A 26,227-nucleotide genomic window follows, 5' to 3' on the forward strand; every position below is an offset into this window, starting at 1 on the left:
AGCCATACAAGAAAGGTACAAAATTATACAATAAAACACATTTCCCCTCATGTTTGAGTATTTATGTTCTATTTCGAACTGGGGACAGGGGTTGTGAAATCAGGAATCATATTCAAAACACTCAAATAACAACATATACTATAACTGCAAGATAACTATCAGCTTCACTTGAAACAGATCAAAATGCTACACTGATTAAGATGGTACCGTCTACTTGTAAATTACTTTTGGTGACTCGAAATCAGTGAAAATAATAAGCAAGTGACAAGAAAGCAATAGATTTAGTAACATCTTACCTTCCTCAGCTAGGTCCTTATTAATAACCAGTTTCCCATGTCTGAGATAGTTCAGCACTGGCCCAAAGTAAGTCGGGTCTCTGTCTATTAAATAGGCACCTGTTTCATCCTAGATTAGAAACAAACAAACAAAAAAAAAACACACACACAAAAAAACAAAACAAAACAAAACAAAAAAAAAAAACACCACCAAAAAAATCCCAAGCAAACAAATAAGCAAGCCAAAAAATCCACAGTGATTTCAATGTCCAAGCAGGAATTGCAAGCTATTCTTCAACTTGGCATCTGAATAGTAAGCAGGTATTCAGACATAGCCACATCCCTTAGAGACAAATAAAGACATCAAAAGGAATTCAACAGTGCAGTTGTAATTGTAACAAACTGATAACTCAATCAGGTACTACACAACTTCTCTTACCTAATCAATTCCCTCCAACCCCTTATCAAAAGATTTTCAAGATTGTTAGCATGAAAGATCTAAGCAGTCAGTGAGAACAGTGAAAATTAAGGTTAAAAATAACACTTAAAACCAGGAAACTATCGTTTTGCTTGGAAATCTAAAGAAACAGAACAAAGGCTACATTCCAGTGAGGTTTAAATAACAGCTTTGCTGCTTTTTTTTTTAATAAACCTACCTTCTCTTTAACCTCAACACTTTGCTCTAAAAACTTTTGGATTTCTCTTAGCTCAGACATACAAATACTCATGGAGTACTGCTGTGTACCAAGCAAGGGTTGTATGTGCATCTTTTAAAAACAAGAAGTATACTGAAGATGCAGTTCCTACCTACCTCATGCAGACATAGGAGGGATAGATCAAACTAACTGATGCTCAGTTTACTGAACAGCATATAGCACTCTGTTATTCGGCCTAGAGAAGAGAAGGTTATGGTGAAACCTTACAGATGCCTTCCAATATTTAAAGGGGGCCCACAGGAAAGATGGGGAGGGACTCTTTATCAGGGAGTGCAGGGATAGGACATGGGGTAATGGCTTTAAACTGACAGAGGGCAGATTTAGTTTAGACATAGGGAAGAAAATCTTCACTGTGCGGGTGGTGAGGCACTGATACCAGTTGCCTAGAGAAGCTGTGGCTGCCCCCTCCCACGAAGGGTTCAAGCCCAGGCTGGACGGGGCTTTGAGCAACATGGTCTGGTGGAAGGTGTCCCTGGCAGGGGGGGTTGGAACTGGATGATCTTTAAGGTCACTTCAATCCAAACCATTCTGTGATTCTATGAAATTTTCCTGCATAGCTGATACTCCTGACAAAGAGATCAAGGATCAAAATTGGTATTTCCTATATAATTTAGAGTCTATATGTGAACATCTGTGAATAATGCAGTAGTGACATACTTTGATATCCTACAGATATATACTGGAGAAATGTAGCAGTACCCCAAATACTTTTTTTATTCTAATTTTAAATATTCTGGTACTTTAGAGGAGATACTAAAAAAGCATCGTTGCCAACAATCCTAGCTAAATTTGAATTGCTCTCCCCTCAAAAGCTACATGCGACTGTGATACTTCTTGTTCCACATGAATTCTATCGACCCAATCCTTTGTATTTGCACATTAATGCTGATACGTAAAGGTTTGATTACTGAACTGTGATATTTGAAAACTCTCTCTACTTAACAGTATCTAAAGTTCCTAAAATGTTTAATTGGAAAAAAGATGGTGCATGTATTGCCAGGTATATGGATTTAATTTCAGAATAACGGCACTTGTCTAACCAGGGTTGGTAGAATGTAGAAAGACCCCAGCCTGAACTACAGAAAAAAAAAAATCATCTTTCTCTAATTACAAGCTAAATGCTTTACACACTTAGACACACTATCATTTTATAAGTGTTGTTATATTTTGTATAAAATTAGCGGTTCAAGACAATGCTAGTATATTAAAATGTGCTATCAGTTAACCTACACTCTGAGCAGACAGTGCTTGATGAAGTCTCATCACCGTTTCTTCTAACCTAAACTCATGGTCTCACAGAAGTGAGACTATATACCAAAACCAGTAGATAGATGAGGTGCATAAAATGATACATTTTTAATGTTTCGCATTTAAATACACTTACATTACCTAAACACTTCAAGAAAGAACAATCTACAGATACAAGCCAAATAAATTAAATTAGCTGACAACTTTCCCAATTGTAGGCTTAAAAGTATTATTTAATACAGGAACAGAACCAGCAAAGTTAGAAAGGAAGATCTAAAACTGATAGAAAGAAAAACTGTTTTAAAGAAAAATGCAGAGTTTTTGGTCATTGGTGGAACTGAATTAAGAAAGATACAGGCTTACGAAACTGGAATTCCTCCCATCTAAGGGAAATAAGTCTCTAGAAACCAGCTTCTTCAATAAGATTATTGTATTCTTTTACACTACAGTGTCTTCTCACATCATCCTCTCAAGCAATACTGACCACCAGCTCTACAGTATGAAGAGATAAGACAGGTGAGTCACAGAAACAAAATAACTAAAAGGTCTAAATGAAATCTCAAGTAACAATGGTTACTTCACTCCTTACACAAAGGGCTTTTTTTTTTTTTTTTTTAAATGGACTACAGTATGTGAAATTACTCTTATCTGAATAGATTTCTATATACTAAACAAGCTTCCAATAAAAACACAGAGGAAACAAGCTATGTCAGGCCTTCTATCTCAACTTTCACCTAATGAGAGGTCACCAGCAACCTGCATTACCTGAACTCATTAGCCTAGCACGTACACTAGAGCTTATTATTAGCACTTGTACCAAATGTGCTTTATACATACTGACAGCATCCACTGTTTGAAACATGAGTATTGCTTTTGCTTTCTACCTATTTTTAAGCATTTTCCTCATCATCCACAAACTTTCTTCCATTCTATTTTTCCTCATCTCAATTTTTTCCCTGTTATACTCATTCCCTTCCTAAGCACTATCAATTTTTCTTCCTCACCAAATTATCATCTAGAATCTATAAAAATGTTTAATCTTCACATTGGTAAATAAAAATACCATACCAAACATACATATAATATACCACATACGAATAAAGTGCTATGTCACCAATGTCACAGTTTACTCTGTGAAGCCTTTCAGGCAACAATGTGTCTTCAAAAAGTAACAGAAAAAGAAAAAGCAGCCCAAAAGTTATAATTTATGGTGTAGCAGTAACTTCTTTTATTTTTATTATTATTAATATCACTAGATAAACTTTAAGAACTCTGGCTAAATTATAAAAGTGAGCAATCTAAATTCTGTCAATAAGATTCACTTTAGTATGTAAATTCCATGCAAAACTATGAATAGACTGAACAATTCAGAATAACTGGCCACTTGCTTACCTAGATTACGGGTATGGAAAACATGCATTAATTAACATTATTCCAAAGAGAAGGATGTGCATCTTGGACTTTGACCTAACAACTCAGCTATGGTACAGATTGCTGCTAGGGAGTCAAGACCCAAAATGTAAACCATTCAGTAACGAATATTGTAACAATATGCAAAGAATGCACAGACAAGAGGCACAAAATTGACTTCTTAGGCTCACTCTAAAGGAGTGAGCTGCCTGATTATCCTTCAATGTACACTAAGCACTTCATGTTGAAATCACTAAGAAAAGCCGATTATACTGGATCTTTAAGGATATTTATGTAAACATAAATCCCATAAAAGCTGACACAGTAATGTAGTCATCTGCTCCACCTAGAATTCTGAAAATATGGGTCATAAATCTTTTCACACTTTCAGAATATTGTCAGGATTGGCTTCATTCAGATGTACAAGAAAACACATTGTCTTCTCATGGGTAATTTTACACATAACTTAATTAGCATTTTGAACACTCCAAAAGAAACATTTTTGTTTTATTATAAGAATAATACATTTGCACTTCAAATGTGATCTACACAGTTTAAAGGTGTAGCTACGGCTTGTGCAGACATAACTGAACTCATTTTAAGCTTGCCAGCTTGAATACTAATAGACTGTGTTGTCCCAGCTATGCTACTTCCTCTGCAAACTACTTAATTAGGTTTCTACGAGCTTTGAGGAAGTTTGAATCTTCACTGACACGTGTGGGTATTTTGAAGCGATTTCCCAGGTTTCAGGTGAATACCACAAATGCTAGACAAATTTATATTCTAAGGTCTTAGTTTTCTCTCTTGTAGATACATTTTATACAAACAGGTATTAATGTTTACCAGAACAGCAACTGAAACTCAATTTTCCTCTCTATTCAGCAGTCACATCACCCCACATTTTGACCCCATAGGCATTCCACACAAATTTTGCCACTCTTTATAAGGATACTCAAAGCAAATGCCCCAGTTATCTTTGCACATCCAACACAAAAGTGATAATTAACCACACGGGTGTTTGTATCTTTACTCAGTTCTATTTCTGCATTACATTCCTCTCTCTACCAGTTTTTCCTTCCTTGTCCATAAGTCCTAGACCTTTTCCACACTTGCTCCTTTTTACAAGGACACCATTTAAAAGACAACATTGCTGAAGTACAGTGAAGGCTGCATTTGTTTATTACCAACCTTCCACACCAATGCTTAGTCCAAGTTACAAATACCATAGAATTTTAGAGGAAGCCTAATAACTTGCTCTTAAATTTTCAAACACCTCGTTCAGTGTACCTATGAAAGGTCAGTGCAGCTTACAATCACATTCCTTCTTTCTTAAATTAACCCTAAAGCGTATCTACAGTCCAGCATTCATGGAGACAGGAGACTCAAAATGCACTTGTATTTTCAAAGGATTTGAAAAATACTGCCCAAAACAATTAAATGATCACGTATTCCAGTCTCAGACATTTCCACTTCAACTTTTATAGAGACTGAGGCTCAAAGGAATCACAATGAACACTTAGCCTGATCTTAATTTAAAACATACACAGGACTAAATATATTTACAGTGAAATTTAACCTTTAGAAAGTAGTGGTGAAACCTAACCATTTTGTGCAAGCCATTCCAGTAACTAATAACTGTCACTGTTAAAAATATGTACTTTCTAGCCTGAACATCTATAGTTCCACACTTTACTAGCTGGATCTCCCAATACCTTTGTTAGACTGAACAGGCTTCACTATTAGATTTCTAGTCTTCACATATGTACTTCTGGACTGAGAAGTCACTCCTCAAATTACCTGACAAAAACCAATTTTGCTCTTTATAACCTTCCACTAAATCGTATGTCATCTTATGACTACCCTCCAAGTTTTCCGATTTCTGAAATGACCTTGAATTGTGGATACCAGAATCAATTACAAGATTCCAGTCGGACTCAAAAGTGGGACCAAATACATACATCTCCCCATTTCACATTATTCCCAAGAACTGCATTAATACACTAGTTGAAACGTCAGAAATTTATTTCCAGTCATTTATCTTCACAGAGGTCAAAACTAGTCTGAAGACTTCTCCTCAAATACTTTCAGAACGGACACACTCAGAATCCACATTGCCAAGCTCTTGGCTCAAAGCTGTGTGCACCCTAACATGGGTATTTTAAAAATTTACATCATATACATATACTGAGCAAGCAGAAATTCTGCTAAAGGCAGCAATATGCACTGAAATACAATAATATTTGGCACTAAATCTGGATTTAGAAATAACTGTCTCCCCTACTCCCTATGCTTTTTAAATCCTGAGCTGGTATGCCCAGAACATATTTTTCTCAAACTATGTGACCTAAAATCTTTGAGCATCAGCAGACCGCCAGTACTAATCAAAACTACATTAATAACACAACCCACTTAACTAGTCAGAAAGCTCATTGACAAATATAGTTTATCTCAGTTATATCTTAGAATAATGACTACAATTAAGATTTTTTTGTGTGTGCTGAGAGTTAAGGATGTGCTGCCAGGAAGATTTTGATTTTTCTAAAACATTCAGTGCTTGCTTGCTTGCTTCCTTAACAGCTTCTACCTCGGCACAATTACACAACTTTAGAAAGGCATTAAAAATCAAGCACGAATACTGCTGCCAAAAACCTTATTAGGAAAGGCTGACAATCTTTTTGCTTAGGGAAAAGTTTAAAGAATGATTGAAGAGTTTATAAAAGAACAAGTGGTATATAGATAAAAGAGGAAGGTGCTGAAATCAGGAACTATCTGGCAGTAAAACTTACAATACAAGCATTAAGTAAGTTAAACAAGGATGAAAAAGTGAGCAAGACTGCTTGTCTAAATATTCATCTCTAAAACAAAACGTAAATACTTCAGAAAACAAATCCTATTGTGAACAGTAGGTATGACCACTACCACTATTCATTCGCTGAAATGATTCTCACATAGTCTTAAACACAAAGAAGAGTCTTAAGTACAAAGATGCATATAACATTGTGAAATATACTGAATTGGGAGAATCAACATCATTAGCTCATTCCATTCAACACTAGTTTTACCAGTGTATGCCAAGGTTAATCTTCTGTTGCAACTGGAAACATATCTGTTACCAAGAGATAGGCTGCATGGCCTTGTTCAACATTAGCACTTGAAGACAACTGGAAGGCAAACATGCTACCTTTCTCAAAGCCTTTCAGTTCTTTTTAATAGCAAGCATTAAGGAAATCTTATCATTTTTTTTTGTTATTTAACTACAAAAATATTGATGTAGAAATTATGGTACAGGAAAATCGCTATGTATGCAACTGATATTTGTAAAGTACAACCTATGTACTATTTCAGCTTCTAATTCTCATTTCTAACAAATTCATCCAGTTAACCTCTTTCAGAACACCTTAATGTGTCAACATGGTTAATTACATGCCTCTCTTGTTGAGTTTAGGCAGAAACAGCTCTATTGTTAATTTTTAGTTTTGTTTATAGGTTTGTTTTCATCTGAGTTAAGCATTTCTAACGGCTTCATCTTATAAAGATTCTGATTTAGCAATCTTGCAAAGCAAGAAATAATGTGAACTAAACTTTTTTCTTCAAAGACATGTATTTATTGGTGTATGAGCTAATTTAATTATTGGTTCTTCTGCTTGGTCTTGTTTCTAAATGTGCAACCTGCCCACTCTCTTTTGTCAGTTGGGACATTAGAGCTTTCCACAAGCTGGTTTAACTCACTGAAATTATAAAAAAATATACCTCCTCCTTCATTTCTGATGAGTTACATGCTCATCAGATGGACCACGATTAGAGGAATATGAAATATACCTATTAACTATATGAGCACAATATGTATTATGAGCACAATTCAGTACTAATCTGCAGAAAATATACCTAAAACTTCCCAAAGTGAGTTACTGAAGTGCATCCTGTACTGTAAACATTATATACCTTGTTATAATGTAAACATTATATACCTTAAGGCTAGATTTTTCACAGTTATTTCAAACAGATGGCTGTGGCTATCAATTTTGATAATCTCATCTGCTGGCTCACCCCTCAGGATTCTCCCTGCCCCACCTCCCCCACATCCTCATCTGGAGGTAGGGACAAGTAGGTCTGGGGTGGGTGTTACAGGCATCAGCCTACATATGAGCTCAATTACACGGTCTCTTTCGCTTTGAAGTTTAAAACTAGGTGTTTAAAACCCACGTGATTTTTAGGAAGAAAACAATGTAATAAAACGCAGGGAATTGTAGGTCAAAGACCAGCTCTAATGCTCCAATCTTTAAGAGGTCAATATCTTTACCTATTAGCTGCGCCTTGTAAGAATGACTGCTTTATGAGCACAAAACTGCCCTGCATAGTAGTAATTGTAAATAATTTTCACCATATAGTTAAGAAAAATACATCAACGTAGTAGCAGGTTACAGCTCCTAACGGGACTCCAAAAAGTAAAACTATGAGGGGAAAAAAAAAAAAAAAAATGTTACTATCAGATTTTGATTTATATATAAGTGGCAAAGGAGAAGAATCGGAGTCCATGATGACCACACACATATATCACCAATTATTCCCTTGAAATATCCGTGCTCATCAGTTAAAGGCATCTGATATTTCAAAATTAAACCACACAGACAATCTATTGATGTGCTATTGTATAAGACAGTACATTCACAAATAGGTGAGATGTCAGGGAAGGATTTTTCTTCTCTTGAAAGAACATCTATGATATCTGTTATCATTCAGAGGGAAAAAGGAAACTGCTTGGATTGTTTTGCTATTTACAGGAGATGAAGAATCTAAAGACTCTGATTCAAATCATTGGAAGAAAGGCTCTATGTGTTTAAATAATCTTAGGTACTGTAATTATTACACTATGATGGGTAATCTAAGAGGTAGGCCACTTCTGCAAAATCCAAGACGACAGGTGAACGCAAAACCCAGGCTCTGAATGGTTGAACTGAAAATCAATGACTACAGATGGTCAAGACAACGGGACATGAAACTCTGACAACCGTTTTACTGAAAAGATGACCATAGCACATACTTAATCAGGAAAGGCTTTGGGCTTTATACATCAAATCGAACACACTCAGGTTCATAAGCCTAGACAACACATCTCTGAATAACAGGATTTTTCTCTAAATCCAGATTTTCCACAGCAATTTGTAGTTCTCTCTGTACCTACTGTTTGCCTCACATTAATAGATTATTGTGCAAATCAGTACAGAGAACTATACCAGCTACAATTTTATAAAGAAGGCTACTCACAATGGCAGGGCGATGCAATTTGTTTGCATTTTGCTGAAATGGTTTCCATTACACTTCCACATTGTCAAAAAGGGATGACACTTAGTAATATCTAAGCAGCTCAAATAATGCATAGACATGTTCCTTGTAAGCAAAGGATATCTTTCTATAGCTGTGACTGCAGCTAGCTTTAAGTTGTCATGTACGTTATTAACAACTATAACTACAAAAGTCTAAAAACATGAAAAAAATTCATCAAGTCTCTCCCTATCCTACCAAACAGCTAAAGAAGCTTAGCATAAATTTACGATTTGCTGCTATGACCCAAGAATGTAAGCACAGTAAAAAAGAAAATGTTTAGATTAGTAGCCTCATGAAATGTTGGCAAGATAGCAATACCTCACTGACTGTGCTAGTGAAAGATGATTGATTTCATCAATTGTGAAAAAAGGCAGTTAAATGTCTTAATTAGAATGAAAGTATTTCTTCTAAAAATGTGCCTTCTCTCCCTGATGACCTTGAGGGATCGCAAATAAGCACCTTTTTGCAGTGGAACACCTGAAACAGGTGCCTTAATTATTAAGTGTGCCTTATCTTTTATTTAAGAAACATTAGAAGAAAGCTTTCCTACTCCCTCACAAGTAAAGACAGTTTCTGACCTATCAGCAACCCACCTACATTTTCAAATTTATTTTTATAGGTCATTGTAAGCTAACTCTCTCCAAAAAAAAAAAAAACCAACCCAAACCAAAGCAATAAAAATCAATCCCCACACCACCACACTTTAAAGCATTTTTTTTTTCTCTAACTCTGGAACACTATTCAGGTTCTATTCTCTATCTTCTTAAGCATTTTAAGCATCCTTTCTGGAAGTTATGCTTGAGAAAGTGAAGAAATTTACTAATTGTCTAATTGAAAAAAAAATATACATATATAAACCCCAACTCTTTATTTTTAACCCATTGGTTATATATTCAAAGGTTATAAGCTGCTCACTTCTTTTCCCTAAGTATACTGTACTGAAAGTTCTTTTTCACCCATTATGCTCCAAAATCTCCTTCAGAGACAGCACTATATACAAACACTTTGTATCCATTACTCCTTACTACTCCATAAATAAAAATGTTAGTAACTTTTCTTTCTCTACTAAAAATGAGTCAGAAGGAATATTCGGTAACACTCACTATTTGCACACCATGTAGAATAAGTAATATTGTATTCAAATAATTACTGAAACAATTACTGAAACACAGAATGCTATGGCTAAGTAAAAGAGGTTATTATTAAAAGTAGTTTGATACAGTTCTTGAAATTGAACAAGAGTGATGACAGTGCAGAAATAACACATTGCTGCAAGCAGATACTCCATTAAAACGCTACACCTAAACCCAGTCAGACAGCCTAAAAATTTAAACAAACATACGAACGATCCTCTGCTCTTTCTGTTGTATTTATAGGCAGTTGTCTTATTCAGGAATCCAATTGCTTTGCATTAAATCAGCCCACCCTCACAAGTAAACCCCCTTGAAGTACGTGGACTCCTTGAGCAACACGACCCTTTAGAAACTCCCCCAGAGACAGCAGACCCTGCCGTGGCCGTTCCCGCAGCCTCTCACAGCGGCACCGGGCTCCGCGCTCCCCTTCTACTCTGCCATGCCACTGCCCCGCTGAGAGAGCGCACAGGACACCGCGACCCGGCAGCGCCGGCTCCCAGGCGGGACGCAGGGCCGCGCGGGCCCGGCCCGGCCCGGCCCGGCGGAGGGGACGCGGCCGGCCCCGGCCCAGTGGAGGGTACCCGGCCCGGCCCGGCGAGGCCCGCGCTCACCTTGTCCGAGTCCAGGTCGGGGTCGGCCTGGCAAAGGCGGAAGAGGAAGGACTTGGGGTCCCTGCAGAGCGTCTGCCGAGTGGTCAGGAAGCAGGTACCCCCCACGTTCAGCCGGACCCACTTGCCGGGCACCGCGCCGGGCGGCGGCGCCGAGCTGCACCGGCGGCAGGGCACGCCCGGGCCTCCCAGGCCGAGGCCGCCGATCGGGGGAACCGGGAAATCGCAGTGGTTCTCCGCCGCCATCCTCGCCGCCGCCGGAAGCGTCCGCCCCAGCTCCAGGTCCCCGGGCGCACCTCCCACCGGAAGCGTCCCCTGCGGAAACGCTCCCTTCCCCTTCCCGTGCAGCGCCTGCGCGGCGGCGGTCTCGTCCGCCGACGCCGTGGAGGACGGCGAGCAGTCGCGTCCGCGGGGCGAACGCCGGCCTGGGCAGAAGGCCCCGAGCGGCTCGCCCGCTCGCCCTGCCTCCCACAGCGCCGCCGCCGGGCCGGAGGTCCCGCGCGCGACCCCCGACCCCCCGGAAGGAAGAGGCGGAGGCCAAGCCAGGACCCTACATGCCTTTATTACAGACTACCAAGCATATGTGAAATCCATCATCCAGTCACTAACTACACATCTACAGCACAGAGATCTGTCGAGAGGAGAAGAAACAGTCATTAAATTATGAGATATGATTAAATCATCGACCAATAGAAAATTTATATAATAAAGCCAGAAAAAAGTTGTAAAATATAGTTTACAATAATTATTCACATTCAAGGCTGTACATCAATACATACAACACTATGGCCCCGAACATGAATTCAATCCAAATAATTCATATATTAGAATTTAAATAACACAGACTGAACTAGAGGCCAACAAGAGCCAGCAAATAACCTTAGAAGAATAAAAATACAAAAGTGTGTATCTTATATCATTGCATTATTTGCTTCTGTTTTCACGAGTTCTTAGAGGAGAGGAGATTGTTTTGTGGTGGTTGTTGAGGAGGTTGGTTGGGGTTTTTTGGTTTTTTTTTTTTTTCTTCCTTTTTTGCTATTATCTGTACATCACAGTTACAGCTACAAACCAGGTAGAGATTATTACACACGCAACTGCCACCAACCTGAAAACAGCTAGCATACAACTATCAAAACTGATTATTGTTCCTGGTTCCTATTTTTTCTCCTGTCAGAGACAGTAATTGTAAGCTCTGCTACAATTTTGAACATTTGCCACATCCAATCAGAGTTATTACGTGGTCATAGGAAGCTTTGTCAAATGGTAACCATCTACATTCACTACCATGCTGACAGACAGACTAGGATATTGGGTGCTTAAGAACCTCTCCAATTATTTCCTGTACAAAGTCATATTTCTTCCAAGAAGAAACATTCTTAAATTACCAGTATTAACTGAAAGCATGCCATTTTGGGTCGGATAATTACTTGTCTGTAAGCTCACTTGATCAACTGATGGACAATCTGTGTCATGAAGCTTTCCAGGAGCACTTCCATTTGATTAATAAAATATTTGCATAAAATATTACAGGCATTCAGCAAAATTTCAGATATAAATACCACACCTATTCATGTAATTCACTAGTAGAAAGAATGATCAGAATCCACAGACCACATCTTTAGGTAACTATTAATACACAACAACTCTCCTCAGCAAGGTGTTGAAATCAAATGTTTTGTCCACAGGCCAAATGAAGTAATTGTGTTGACTTTTCTGAATTGTTCAAAAAGAAACTGTTAAATGTACATGTGGGAAATCCTCAGGATTCTTCAAAGCTCCCAGCACGACACATAATGATATCAAGTACATTAAATTAAGCATCTTAAACTATGAAAATGGATTACAATTATCACATCTGTCTTTCAACCTACAGTTTCTTCTGGGCTTATATATAGCAGATACTTCACAACTAAATCATGTCAAAAAGAGACAAGTAAGTGGAGCACAGTACTATCTGATAGCTTATCTTCAGCGTCTAAGTGTTTAGCAAATGAGGTCTTAGTAGGTAGTATCAGTCTGCTCACATTGGCTTAACATCACATCCGAAGCAAGTCTTCCTAAACATAAATCCTTCTCAAAACTGGACTTTAAGGCCAATAGTAATAAACATCTCTCCAGTTGATCAAAGTTTCAAACTTCCTGCAACTGTGCTGGACACTGAATAGAAAAGTATGATTCAAAAATCCTTTCTAGCAGTAGTACTTCATCCTTTCCTCCATCCCACAGAAAACAGATACAGTAAACACCTTGGTGAAGTTCAAATCCCAAGAAAAACAAAATTACAACATTACCGACCAGATTCTTTATAAGTGACTGGCAATTGTTCAAAATGGAAAAGATGGAATGAATCAATCAATAGATTGGATTTTCAGCAGGTTTGCAGTGAGGAGTTTGAAGAAGAGTCTTCAAGTGCCTAAAACCCCTTTTTTTGCTTTGAAAGACCTTGGATAAAGAGCAGAGAAATGAACTGGCTTATCTGCAGCTCTGAAGAACCTCCCTTGTACATTTCATTCCATGAACTCCCATGAACCTCACGGGGGATCTTCAGGACAAAGATCTGAAGCTACCCCACTTCAGGTATAAGCACTTAAAACAGGAACCAGCCCTTCATAGTATGCAGCACCTGCCAATACACATTTAAGTGGACAAACTGGTGAAACATACTCAAATCTACATAATTGCTTTGTCTTGCCTCACACTGTTCTTCTGCCACCTTTCAAAACCACAGATTTCACTTACAGTCCAAGACAGATAAATACCTCTCAGAAAAGTTCTAGTCCCTTCCCAAAAAAGCAGCAGCTAAGGAAGACTTGATTTGGAACGCTGAAGTTCTAGGGGGAGAGATGCCTGTAAGAGATGCTCACAGTGTTCTAATGACAGCATTGTCAAAAGAAAAAAAGAATACTAGAATGCAGATATCAGCCTTCTAGACACCTTCTTGACAGCTTACTGCTATCAAGACTTCTTCAGCTGAAAGCTTTTGGTGGGTAGGACAGAAGTCTGAGAGAGTATTTTCAAGGTGTAAAAAAGCAGAGTAATTACTTTGTTATGGCAAAATGACTACAAGTCTAAATATTACAGAAAACACGCTTAAGCATTCCTAGATTTCCATCTAGTGAACAAGCCAATGGAGATCACTCCATCTCCTAACGATGCTAAGGTGTTCACTATTAACAGAACAACTTTGCCAGACTTTTCATGTGAGGCCAAGTTTTGTCACAATAAACAGCAGCAGCACCATTAATCTCCATCGCTGCCAAACTCTCCTGTATAAAGTTGGGAATACATCTACATCTCTATATCAAAGACTAAATCCAAAAGCAGTAGGGTTGCCTCCAGTGGACCCAACATACAGCTGGAATTTGACTGACAGAGAACAAATGGATAGCACTGCAACAAAATTCCAATACATCATCTTGGTTAGAATGGTAAATACAAGATTAATACAAGCACAGATAGAAGGTGTACTGTGCTATTCAAATTTTAGTGACAAGGAGTGTACCTTGTATGTGATGAAATTTCTCATGATGCAAAGAGAATGGTGTTCCATTTTTCTCATCTCAGCCATTTACAGGACACCTTAGCTCCCTTAACACCATGCACTATAAGCTAGTGATTTACTTTTTTCAAGTCTGTGTACGTGGTGAGGTAACAGAATACAAGAATGTAATTCCTCCAGAAGAAAAGGCAACTGCACCCCCACCTTTAAAGACTGAAAGATAATGGAAAAGTTGAACTGTCATCAAGTTCAGCCACATAACACAGTTTTTAAGAGACCAATAATAAATCTTCTTCACTCTGTACAACAACAAAACATCCATTTTTGTGTTTTCTGAGAAATCATAAGCCACTGCTTTTAAAATACTACTTCTAGAACAGTAGCCCATGGGTTTGTTCAACATTGTAGTGGAACATTTCTTTCTTTGGTGGAAGGAAAAGCACATCATAGTATGAGACCTCAAAATGCAAAGAGATTGTATGTGTGATGAATAGGTGTGATGTTTATACTGCTTTTGAAACAAGGAAGGAATGACTTTGTCCAGACCTAGGTCATCCCTCTGCAAGATTCAGGAACATGTTGAAAATAGAGTTAGGGAAGTTGTTATTAGCACATAGAAAGTTATGTCTTTGTAATGTTACAAGAAATGTTTGACCACAACAAAGAAGCCTTAATTTGAATAGGATAAAGAAGATTGATATGAAAAATATTTTTGTTTTATAGATATGCCTTAAGTACCATATATTTTCCCCTTTGTATCAACATTTTCCTTTGAATTTTTACCCAGATTACTTTATGGATCTAATATTTCAGAGTTGCTAAGTATTTGGCCAAGGACCAAAAATAGGATTATTTGCACATCTCATTATACAATGAGACAAAAAAAAAAAAGTCAAGTAATCAATTGTACAAAGCTTTCACACTTCCTTCTCTACCCAGGTAAATAGGTTGGTCCTACTAAAATGCACAATACATACATACTCTGGAAAGAAAGCTTCTAGCTCTCATCTCCTGAAAAGGTGAAAAACTATTTATTACTTCAATAGTAACTTTCCACCCTCCCCCCCCCATACTAACTAGTTAATTTTTTAGTTAGCATTAGCTAAAAGCATGCTGGTAAGTTTATTGTCCCTCGATTAAACACACGTTTCATATTAAAACTTAAATTGAATGTTTAAAATCTTGTAAGCTTCAGAAGCCATCATTTTAATTTTAGAAAACTTTCAGTGCTGTGTTCAGCATCTACTCTCTCAAAACCTGTATCATTGGAGCCTGTCTGCCAGACACATACATCTGATTCATTCACATAATTACTAAAGTACCACATAAATCCTGCAACCAGAACTATATTAGGAATTACACAAGGGTGCAACTGACCTGGCTACAAATGCCATATACCAATAAGCTGGGGGACTGTGAGGAAAGGAAGAGAAAACAAAGAGGTGGTGCTTAGGTGAGGCATATAAAAGCTCCCTGATGAAATACAGTTTAATGATAATCTGAAAGTCACAGAAAACTCCAGCCCCATAAAATGCAAGGCTGGTACATGATTCGACATGTGTGCGTGTGGATTGGTTTTAACTCATCTTAAGTGAAGCTGGTAATGCAAGGTCTATCCACTAGTCTGCAGCAGAAATTGAGCTGAAGTGCACAAAAGCAAGATCTTCACTGCAATGATATGCATGTGGAAGCCTCAACATAAGCACAAAGAGCGAGCAAAGCGACCCTGAATTCCATTAGGTTTTTGCTTTTCTTTTTTTTCTTTTTTTCTTAAAAAAAAAAAAAAAAAACAAAACAGAACATTTCAAACATATGCTTCCCCTTGAGATGGTAATAGGTGGGTTGAAAAGATTCCTCTGATCGGCTGCACACGGAGTTCTAGCAGCAAGTAGGGAAACTGGGAAATTTTGGATGAGCTTTACTATTTAGCAGCATTCTGGTGGTATCTGTGCCGCCAAACTTCATGTATCTTTTTGCACCATTTATGAGCATTCCCACTCGGGTCCATCAGGTAATATGTCCTGTTTGGCTATAAGTGAACAACATTTTAATGAGTACTCCAAACACAGTTTAACCAAAAAGCAGTAATTATTCTGCACCTACCAAAAAAATAATTATTCAGAATCAGTTCATAAACTTTCCAAAAGTTAAATTCAATTACAGTTATATAACATTATATATTACTAAGTAACCATACATTTGGCATCTCAATATTGTTAAGCAGTCAGACAATGTATTGTTGGCACGCTCCTTGTGATCCACTATAAACAAAAATGGCTAAATTTTACAAGTCTTTAAGAACTTCCTTCAAATCTCCAAAATCCACTTATAGTTTATTTACACATGAGTAATAAAAAAAAATATACTTGTATTTTTGTGGGAAATGCATACGTCAGGGTTATTTTGTTGGGTTTTTGTTTTGGTTTGGGTTTGGTGTTTGTTTTTTAAATTAAGGCTATTAACAACTGTATTTAAGGAATTATATTTTCTCCAGAAAAATTTATTTGTTTACAACTTACAATAATTGTCCAAGAATCTTAGTGCAATTTACAAAGAAGTTAAAGTCACTTACTGTGTGAACAAAAAATGTCTTAAAATTCTTGGCTTCTGGCCGCAACTCTAAAGACCATGGAATTTCTCCTTTTAGAACTTTGTTGACAGGATCCACATAATACAGGTGGGGCCCTTCTGTGAGCAGTAATTGGCGCCGACGTGCAAACAATCCCTAACAAGAAAAGTAGAAGCAGCAATACAAAAAAAGCATGAGGGAAAAAAAATATAAATGTGTAGAACTCCAAATTTAACAACAGCTGCAGTATCGAACCAGCGTTGTGACAGGATAGTATGTTTGAGTTTGGGGAACTTTTTTTGTGTTTTCCTTTTGCTTCACCTATTTGTCCTCACACCCTTTTTTAGGGCATTGCAGTGTATTCCTACTACATGGCAAAACAAAAGTACTGTTCTACGAAACAGCTTTAAGTTCCACCAAAACATTAAACAACTAGCTGTACAGAGTGAAGCAACATCTATTTGTCAGAGATTCCAGCACAGAAGTCAATACTCATAATTTTGTAGTGAAAATTAGGAACAAGCAGGTAGTAACTTAGATGAAAGAGAACCTACACTGCTGTAAAGCTGACAGATTATTGTTGCTCATCTGTACCATGTTAAAGTTAATACTTAAAGCTGTTCTAATGTTACCTTTGCCTCTCTCAGGATACAGGCACTAGTCAATTCCTGGAAAAACACCACAGTTAGGAACAGCATGGACTCGTATTTTATTTTCTGATTATCTGTGGCTCAATCCACATGCCGACATGCATCAAGATGAAGCGTTTAGTGGGCTCTATCAGATTGGAAGGAGGAGGGGGAATAAAAACTCATATACTACAATTGCAAAATGAAAGCGTCAGTAGAATATTTTCTATTAGCCTTTAAAAAAAAAAATCAGGAGCACACCACTAAATTAAGAAAAAACAGTCTATTCACAAGAAAATACAATACTACCTTTTAAAAAATAAGCAAAGCAATTTGACAGTTACAAATAAGTTACATGAGGAAGCTCTAAAAAAGGTTCCTTATCTATGCTGCAACTGTGCACAAATGTGACAGCTGAATCTTTTTACCGGGAATTAAGAAAAGCCCTTACCTTTCTTTTGTCCACTGGACCCATTTTTAGGATCAAGTTATTTTCTACAAACTGATGCCTTAAAAAAAAAAAAAGAAAAGCAACTATTATTCCAGAAGCAATTCTTCCACAGAAACAGCTTTTATTATTATCAAGCAATTTTCCATGTCTGTCCCTAGTATGCTCTTTTCTGTCAAAAAGTCCTGAACAACTTTACTAGATGAGTTTTGGACTCTTCTTCATTCCAAGCCAATGATTTTTTTCTAAAATCTGACAAGGGGAAAAGAAAAAAGAAAAATCACAAATGAGAACCTTCTCTCAAAAGTGAAGAGAAATGCTAAGTACATTGTCTGGAGGTATTTTGGTTAGTTATAAGCAGTAAATCATTAAAAAAAAATACAACTTAGGCAACTGTAAGAAAAGGGAAACCTTTTCTAGTTCTAGGACTCTGTAGAAGGAATACTTCTCAGCACTGGTGTAGCATCACTTCTGCCTGTCTTATAAACATACTCCACAACATCTTCTAGACCTTGTAAATTTTAGAAACACAGTATTAGATTTTTGCTGCTATTGCTTTAAAAATAGAAGTAAAAAAAAAAACAAAACTAGTTGCTAATTGTTTGCTTGAAGATATTAAGATTGACAAATATTAATTTGAATCAAACTTATTTTTCTGGATTCCTTACTGCTGTGCAAGTAACAAATGAGCTATATTCAAAGATCTTACCAAGGATTTCCACCAGCTTGTTTTGCCAGAAGTAACCTCTTTTCATCTTCAGAAAACTGTAAGTCCAGCTCAAAGGAATTGTTGTCAAGATCATGAATATACTGTTCAATATTCCCTCCTGATGTCTGTGGTGTACATGTCTCTGGGGCACACAGTGAATGGGAAGAGGCAGAACCAGAAACTTGCATGCAACCAAATTGACTCAAGAGATTGTCATACTAAAGGAGGAAACAAAATGAAGTAAAGAGATTTCTTTGATTAATAATCTTATTTTGCACTAAATTGTGACTTTTAACATAAGCATACTTTTGTTTATTACACTTTTGGACAACAAGCCTACTCTATAGATTAACAGGCACTTATCCACAAATGTACTCTTGGTCAAAAGCAAGCCAACCTTTATCAGAAAAAAAAAAAAATGCTGCTTAGTTCAAATTTTAATTGGCAATTTTATACTAGATTCTTAATAATCAAGTCTTCATTAAAATACAACTAATCATTAGTTTCAAAAAAAATACTTAATATGCAATAATTCTGCTTTAATGAAAATCTCAGGCATCAAAGCTGAATGTAGCAGTAGACATACATTTCCGTAACAGTCTTCATCATCCTCTGACATAGCAGGTAAATATGCTGTAAGTTTTGGGGGTGTCTGAAGATGTAGGTTCTCCCACACGATGGATTCAAAGAAGGGGTGAGCCTTAAGAGGTCCATATCCTCCCATTTCTTCACAACCTAATCTGTTGGTAGCATCTAGAACCTGAGCAAATTACAATTAAGTTAACATGCATAAAATAGTGATAAGGAAGGGGCGAGCACCATTCACCTTCGCATAGCAGCATGTGAAAACTTAAGACCAGTTGGTCTCACTGCCCTGAGAATACATAACTAGGATATAAAGAGACTGCTTGCAGTACAAGATGTTATTTGTCAGTATGCCTTGTCAGCAACATTTTGCATTAGACCAGCTCACAGATCTAAAGAAAGGACACTTCTTCGGGTCCACACAATTTTTTGGCTTTGTTTCTTTGTAAAGACAGAAACAAAACCAAGTAAACATACAGAAAAGACCTGACAGAGCATAGCTCATTTAAGTATAGCCCTGCATCACATTCTAGTGATGCAAGCTGTGGAAGCTATAGTTGATGTCAAACATCAATCTCTCAAGCACCCTAAAACTGCACAGTTCTCCGGATGTTGATGCAACCTGGACCTTACCATTCAGCAGGCACTGGCTTGGCCACAGAGCTGGCCTGGACACAGGAACATGCTACTAGGCCCTATACAATGGCTGCAAACTTCATCATCCCCAAACATAGGACGCAGAGTTTCCTCCTCACCCTCCACCCCATGCCAGTACGTTAGACTACTGAACATCAAAAAGCTTGTACTACCTAAAATATTCTTTGCATATCCATTTTAGTGCCATGGCTATCTCTGATGAGACAGAAGTATTTCTTCTTCCTATCTGTCAAACATACACATGCAGACTAATTCTTTTGGTTGATACTATTGAGATATGCATTCAGCGCATGCTAAAAAGCAAGCTACAATGATTTACATTGTAATGAATATATCTTGCCATGATATATAGCACACTGTTTTGAACTAAACGATCCATTGTAGAACTCAACAGGAATTAATCTGAGTACTATGTAAACCTAAGTATTTGAATCTTAACTTCTGCGTGCAATGCACAATATTTAGAATCATTTGCTTCTATTTCACTGAGACACATTCCTTGTCCACACTTTAGAAAAATTTAGAAAAATAATCACCTAAGCGCTGCTTAATAATGGTTGTTGATTTTCAAGACACTCCCCTAAGCAGTCAGTAATGCTCACAGTCATTCTTATTATATGGTTTGCAATAGAGTGCACAGAAACTTTAGGAAAGAAAGAACTACATAAGCTGAATGATTCCAACGTCATCAAACTATTTAACAGCAGCAAATATTTACCAATAGCTTTTCAACAAGGTCTTTTGCTTTGGGAAAAAATTTTTCTGGAAAGTCATATTCCAACTTTATTATCTTCTGGAATATAAGATATTCATTTCTGCAAAAGAGAAAAATATTAGCTCGTTATTAGTTCTCCATGTTTCTTTCACCTTAACAGTGCCTAACCTGGATAAATATTAAACAGGAGATCTACAAGTTAAGTCACATTCACATAAATCTTTCTAGGGTAAAAGGCTACAGTCTTCCAAGTATCTATGACCCTGTAAGCACCAGATTCTTGCATAATAACAAGAAAAGTTCAAATGGCTCAGTACAGAGGTGCCTCATGCCCTCTTCGGGTAGGCAAGTTACCTTTATGGTATAAATTACATGTGATATCCTAGGATAAATTAAAGAATCTCTCAGGAACTCTAGTTATAGTTGTCTAAGCATCTTCATGACATCAAAAGACAAATAATAGCAGGCATGACAATAATACCAACACTACACCATGAAAAGTACTTCAGAACTGGTAGCAAGGTAAAAGCCAAAACCAAGTCCCTTTAATTATGATCCACATGTAAAGAATTAGCTTAAATCTCTTACCCAGCTCTAAATGGAGGCAATCCAGCTACAAGCTGATATATTATACATCCCAGAGCCCAGAGGTCAGAGCTTCAAAAGAAAGAGGTAAAAGCATATAGCATGTTTTCCTACAAGAAATCTTTAAATTCTAATTTTAAAAAAATTCTTAAGCTTCCACTGGTTAGAACATAGCACAAACACATCAGATAAACCTGCCTAGCATAATTTCCATGCTATTTCCACTTCATTCCTTGACAGAAAAGTAGGCTTGCATCACTACTTTTAGAAAAAAAAAAAGTATACAGTTACCATCCCACAACAAGCACATGTTCAAGACAGCTGAATTCTCAGTGAAAATAATTAACAGGTACATAATGAGACTAAAAAGAATACTTATTATCCACTACCACAATTCAAAGATGCATCCAACTTAATGCAATATATGCTCCTTCAGAACTAAAAGCCTTTCTTCTAAATATTTTATAAAAAAAAGTGACAATACAGTTTTTTCACTTAAAGCTTTTGAGACACAAACAAAAAGGCAGGCTATATGGTACATGGGTGAGGGAAAGTCTTAAGTTTTAGTGTGCTGGCCTGAAAGAGTATTTTTAGCTTATTTCACCTCAAGGTAAACTATACATATATTTGATTAAAACTTAGAAATCCTCATGAAAGACTAAAATACTAACAAAGACTCAAAACTACACAAATTAAGAGTTTTCTGAAAAGATGAAGCATTATGTAACTTCTTAAGAGATGATAGCCTGATGAAGCCTTTCCATTAGCCAAACCAGTCAAAACCTCTTTACTAGAAGCAGAAGTGCAAAGTCTAATGGTATTTCTATCATTTCAAGAAACACAACACAAATTACCACAGTTAATTCATACAAGAGATCTATTTTCCCTATGATTTGTCAGTGATTACTTCAATCATTCTTCCGTCATTGTAATAAAGGAAATATACAACACCCTGTAGGTTACCATGAAGAACCAATTTAAATTAGAAATTTCTTAAAGGTATCACACCACATACAGAGATGAGCTTTAAACCATTGCAAACCCCAAGAAGAGCCTAGCAAAGATAACTGCTCTCTGATCTAAATACAAGTCAAAGAATGTTATAGCCTTTCCCCTGACAGAATGTGACATTCTGTTGCTTTTACAGCAGGAATTACCATATTTGAGCAAGCTGATCTAAACCAGAATTAAAATAATTACATTAATTGGATAACAGAAAAAAGTTTACCTATTTATTTATGGGCAAGAGAAACCCAACTTCATATTACACACCTCCTTCTCCCGACAACACCTAATCCTGCCTGTAGAGCTCCAGAAGGTTGATGAACTGAAGAGACCAACACTCAGACAAGAAGCAATACTTGTTAAGAAAAAAAAAAATATTTCAAACTCTCTTAAAAAAAACCCTTATACTCAAGCACCTTGTTTCTTTGAAATACTAAGCTTGCTTGCTTTATTTATCCCCTCCCCTCCACCTGGCAGTATCCTGACAGTCAGTAAAGTTCTGAAATACAATATAGTCCTCACCTCTTACAGGCAGATTTCTCTGTCAGAAGTTCTGGAGAAACATACTGGGCTGTCCCTACAAATGAGTTTGCCCGTGCTGGTAAGAAAATTGAAAGAAATAAGTAAATGCATACTTACAGATAAGCCAACTTCCCTCTTCCCCCCCTGCCTCGACACAGTAAAAAAACCCCTAGAGGCAATCAATCTATTGCAAATTATGTATTGCTACGAGGAACCCACAGGTATTTAATTTCTGTACCCATACACAAAACCTGATTGGAAGAGACAAATTAATTAATCTTAGTGATACCTATTTGGTTCAAGAAGCTAGGCATTTAGGTACTGTTAGGTATAAAATCTGCCAATGCAAGTTTACTACATTCAAGTAAAAAATTAAGTTTATCAAATTCACTTCAGCCTAGTGCTTTTTTCAGGCATTGCAGCATCACTGATTCACAGGTTAGTACTAAGCAACTAGTGACAAGAATTCTATAACCCTCACATTTAACCAACTCTGATAATCACTGAGTTTACATACATAAGCAGAGTAAAAACTTACTGTTTCAGCTGAGCCATAGTAAGTATTCATATTCTTGTCTTGCAAAGGAAAAGTAATTTGAAGTAGTTTAACTTCCCACTACATTTGGTGATCTAGCTGGCTATAGCACTACACCAAATCTAAGTAGTGATTTTGTTAGTTAAGAGGTAATGATATTTGAAGGTTACAATTTGGTACATATAAAATATGTACATTTTCAAGGGACCATTTGCTATAGTTATTTATGTCACACAAAGCAAATAATGGCATACCTTGTCTGCTATCTGCAGATAATACTTTTGCCGTTCCAAAGTCTGTTATTTGAATGTGCATATCTTCATTCAGCAAGATGTTCTCTGGCTTAAGGTCCCTGGAAAAGGAATAAATTTATATTTAAACAGCACACAAAGTTGCAAAACTGTCTAGTGACCTATGTACATAATGCTATCATAAATGATGCACACATTCTATAAACACTATGTTGTCAACTTTCCTTTAACCCGTAGCTGTCAACATGCAGACTGATGAAATATTTTGAAAAAGTCCTGAAGAAGAAAATTTTGAAAAGACCTGAAATAATAGTAATCTCAAAACCAAGCTATTGTGCATCTCACGGTTCAACAAAAATCAAAAAACAGAACAAAACAAAAAAAACAAACATACCCATTCACTCCCAAGCCTTAATTTAAATAACATCTGACAGATAGATAAGGCAGTAAGATCTTATAGGTCTGTTTACTCAGTGCAAAACTCCAGTTAGCCAAACAGTGGCAACCTCCCCAGCCCCAGCTAAATGTCCAGAACAGATAAGAACTGTAAACCACCTCTACTCTTCAAGAATGGCATGTTTACATTTGTCACATAGAAATCCATGTATAATCTGTATTTCAAATGTATGTGTACCATTTGTGTGGACACTGCCTCTGATTCTGAATAAAACCAGACCTCACAGTAATACATACCAATATAGTTAGCTGTCGAGAGGTTCAATAGCAACAACATAAAAATAGCATTGGGTCACATTTATATTATTTACATTGCACCAAGTTTCCTCAGTTGACAAGAAAAGACAACATACTTCTCTCCTAAAAAGTATCTTTGGATGCTTATAAAGCAATCTAGAAGGATGGGAGTTGTTTTGATTGACTGGTAAGAAAAAACAGTGCAAATTCAAAGCTGTATCCATCAACCACTGCGCAGCATTACTCTCCTCAGATTACAGTCCCCTATTATTGACAAGCTTGGGTTGTACAGTTGTACAGTTTAGAGTCTGTGGACTAGCACAGAGAACAATCGGAAAGAAGTAATTATGACACACAGGCCATAATACTTCTATTAATTTTCCTGTAACTAGTCTCAGAAAGAAGTACATTAGTGGAACGGATTTTTTAACAGTTCTGTGTGGTTTTTTTTTTTTACATATACATATGTATGTATATATATTGTACTCTAAACACACATACACACAGTTTATGTATCATATGCCTATATTATACATTAATATTAAATTATGGACCTAGGATATAGCTATACATCTAGATACAGAGATATACCTGTAATAGCTTTTCCACAGTAGCCTGGCATCTTAAAGTGGTTCTAGCTTTTGTCATATTTCTTTAGGCAGCAGAAAATTCCAAGAGCTTTCAGGCACTGCTAGAGCTATAGACTTATAATTAAATAAACTTTATATTAAGTTCTCTAATTGCACAATTTCACTGCTTTCTTTTGAGCTTCTCATAGTGGCCTTCATATGAAGACAAATATAAAGCAGGTGTTATAATACAAGATTTCCAATATAGACTTAGCAATACTGACAATCATGCAATATTCATTTTATAAGAATTCTCACAGCCTAACACATGGGCTATATAATCAAAGTGAAACTGAGAGTTTTTGAACTTTTTTTCCCCTCTGTAGAATATTTTATGCTTTTAGTACTCTCCATATCCAGCCCCCTTTGATTCTGTTCCCAATTATTTCACAGAAAAATATTAAGAAAATACTTCATCCTTTTAAATATAACCGAAAGAAGAAATAATGCTATCAGAATTATAATCAGCCATCTTTTTGCCAACCATAATCTATTGTTCCATGAACAACTGCTTGGGAACCTACAGACACAATAGATTTCTTACCCAAGTAGTTCTCTGGCTCAGATTTCTCACACTTACCACTTTAGTTTTAGTAAACATGAATAACAAAGCAGGCTTATCCAGACAATAGAATTCAAGAACATAAAGAACAACTGCAAAAGTCCTATTAAAACTTTTGCTACGTTTCACCATTTACCTAGTTATTGTTCAGCTTTGTGGAAATTGTTCACTCAGTGAAAACTGACATACATTAATTTTACTTTTCTTGATGACATGCTGCATACTAATTCACAGATCATTAGAATTCTAGTTACTTTGTGTACAATATATCACAGGAAAAAAAAAAAAAACAAAACTTAGTTTAAGTCAGTTTCTGTTCTTAGACCAACTGACCAAGCTTGAAAAAGACAAGCTGCTGGTAATGTTAATTCTAGGCCAAAAAGTTTTCTTACTTTTTCCTGCTAGAACAGTTGGTCTAATAACGGAGATTGGTTTTCCTAAAATTTTCTTTGTTTAGCTCCCTACATTAACAACAGTACTAATGCTAATGAAATGCTATTATGCTCTCATTGGCTTTCCATAAAATCCACATTTGCTTTAGACTTCACAAAGAACATTTATAGAAACAACACCTTGTGCATAAACATATGCATGTTGGTTTCAACTTTTTATTACCTGTGAATTATTCCTTTCCCATGCAAATACTCCAGGGCTGATACAATTTCAGCAGTATAAAACCTGGTACAGGTCTCATCAAAAGAGCCAATTTTGCGTATATATTTAAGCAGCTCTCCATTTTTGGCATAGCTAAGCCCAAAATCTGAATGTAAGTATCGTTAAGGTCTATCACTAAACATTCTAAAACAGAAATCCCCAGACCTCATTCCAAAAACCAGAACACTACTAAAAATACATGAACAATGGGGAAGAAGAAGTTGATTAATTTGAAATTTTATGTAGCAATCCAAAACAATTTCTT

The 26,227-nt window shown here is 36.7% G+C and overlaps 2 protein-coding genes across 10 annotated transcripts in view; both read right to left on the bottom strand.

Moving 5' to 3' along the window:
- LOC104365101 (BTB/POZ domain-containing protein KCTD5) overlaps window positions 1-11,164 on the bottom strand; it is a 37,739-nt gene extending 26,575 nt beyond the window's left edge. For 5 of the 6 annotated variants that reach the window (XM_032987566.2, XM_042798947.1, XM_042798944.1 and 2 more), the window contains exons 1-2: window positions 10,719-11,164; window positions 297-405 (exon numbers count right to left, since the gene is read on the bottom strand). In XM_032987566.2, the coding sequence (XP_032843457.2) occupies window positions 297-405; window positions 10,719-10,961 (352 nt within the window). In that variant the 5' untranslated portion in view covers window positions 10,962-11,164. The remainder of the gene's footprint in view (window positions 1-296; window positions 406-10,718) is intronic. The other variant, XM_032987567.2, reaches the window with a different exon arrangement.
- Window positions 11,165-11,258: 94 nt separating this feature from the next.
- Window positions 11,259-26,227, bottom strand: part of PDPK1 (3-phosphoinositide dependent protein kinase 1) — a 33,226-nt gene continuing 18,257 nt past the window's right edge. For all 4 annotated transcript variants that reach the window (XM_032987563.2, XM_042798939.1, XM_042798940.1 and 1 more), the window contains 10 exons: window positions 25,924-26,068; window positions 23,428-23,525; window positions 22,639-22,714; window positions 21,115-21,183; window positions 20,530-20,626; window positions 19,156-19,329; window positions 18,570-18,787; window positions 17,864-17,921; window positions 16,787-16,939; window positions 11,259-16,243 (listed from right to left, as the gene is read on the bottom strand). In XM_032987563.2, the coding sequence (XP_032843454.2) occupies window positions 16,136-16,243; window positions 16,787-16,939; window positions 17,864-17,921; window positions 18,570-18,787; window positions 19,156-19,329; window positions 20,530-20,626; window positions 21,115-21,183; window positions 22,639-22,714; window positions 23,428-23,525; window positions 25,924-26,068 (1,196 nt within the window). In that variant the 3' untranslated portion in view covers window positions 11,259-16,135. The remainder of the gene's footprint in view (window positions 16,244-16,786; window positions 16,940-17,863; window positions 17,922-18,569; window positions 18,788-19,155; window positions 19,330-20,529; window positions 20,627-21,114; window positions 21,184-22,638; window positions 22,715-23,427; window positions 23,526-25,923; window positions 26,069-26,227) is intronic.

This window comes from Tyto alba, unplaced genomic scaffold, assembly GCF_018691265.1.
Source record: "Tyto alba isolate M040663 unplaced genomic scaffold, T.alba_DEE_v4.0 Super-Scaffold_28, whole genome shotgun sequence".
Classification (NCBI taxonomy): Eukaryota; Metazoa; Chordata; class Aves; order Strigiformes; family Tytonidae; genus Tyto; species Tyto alba.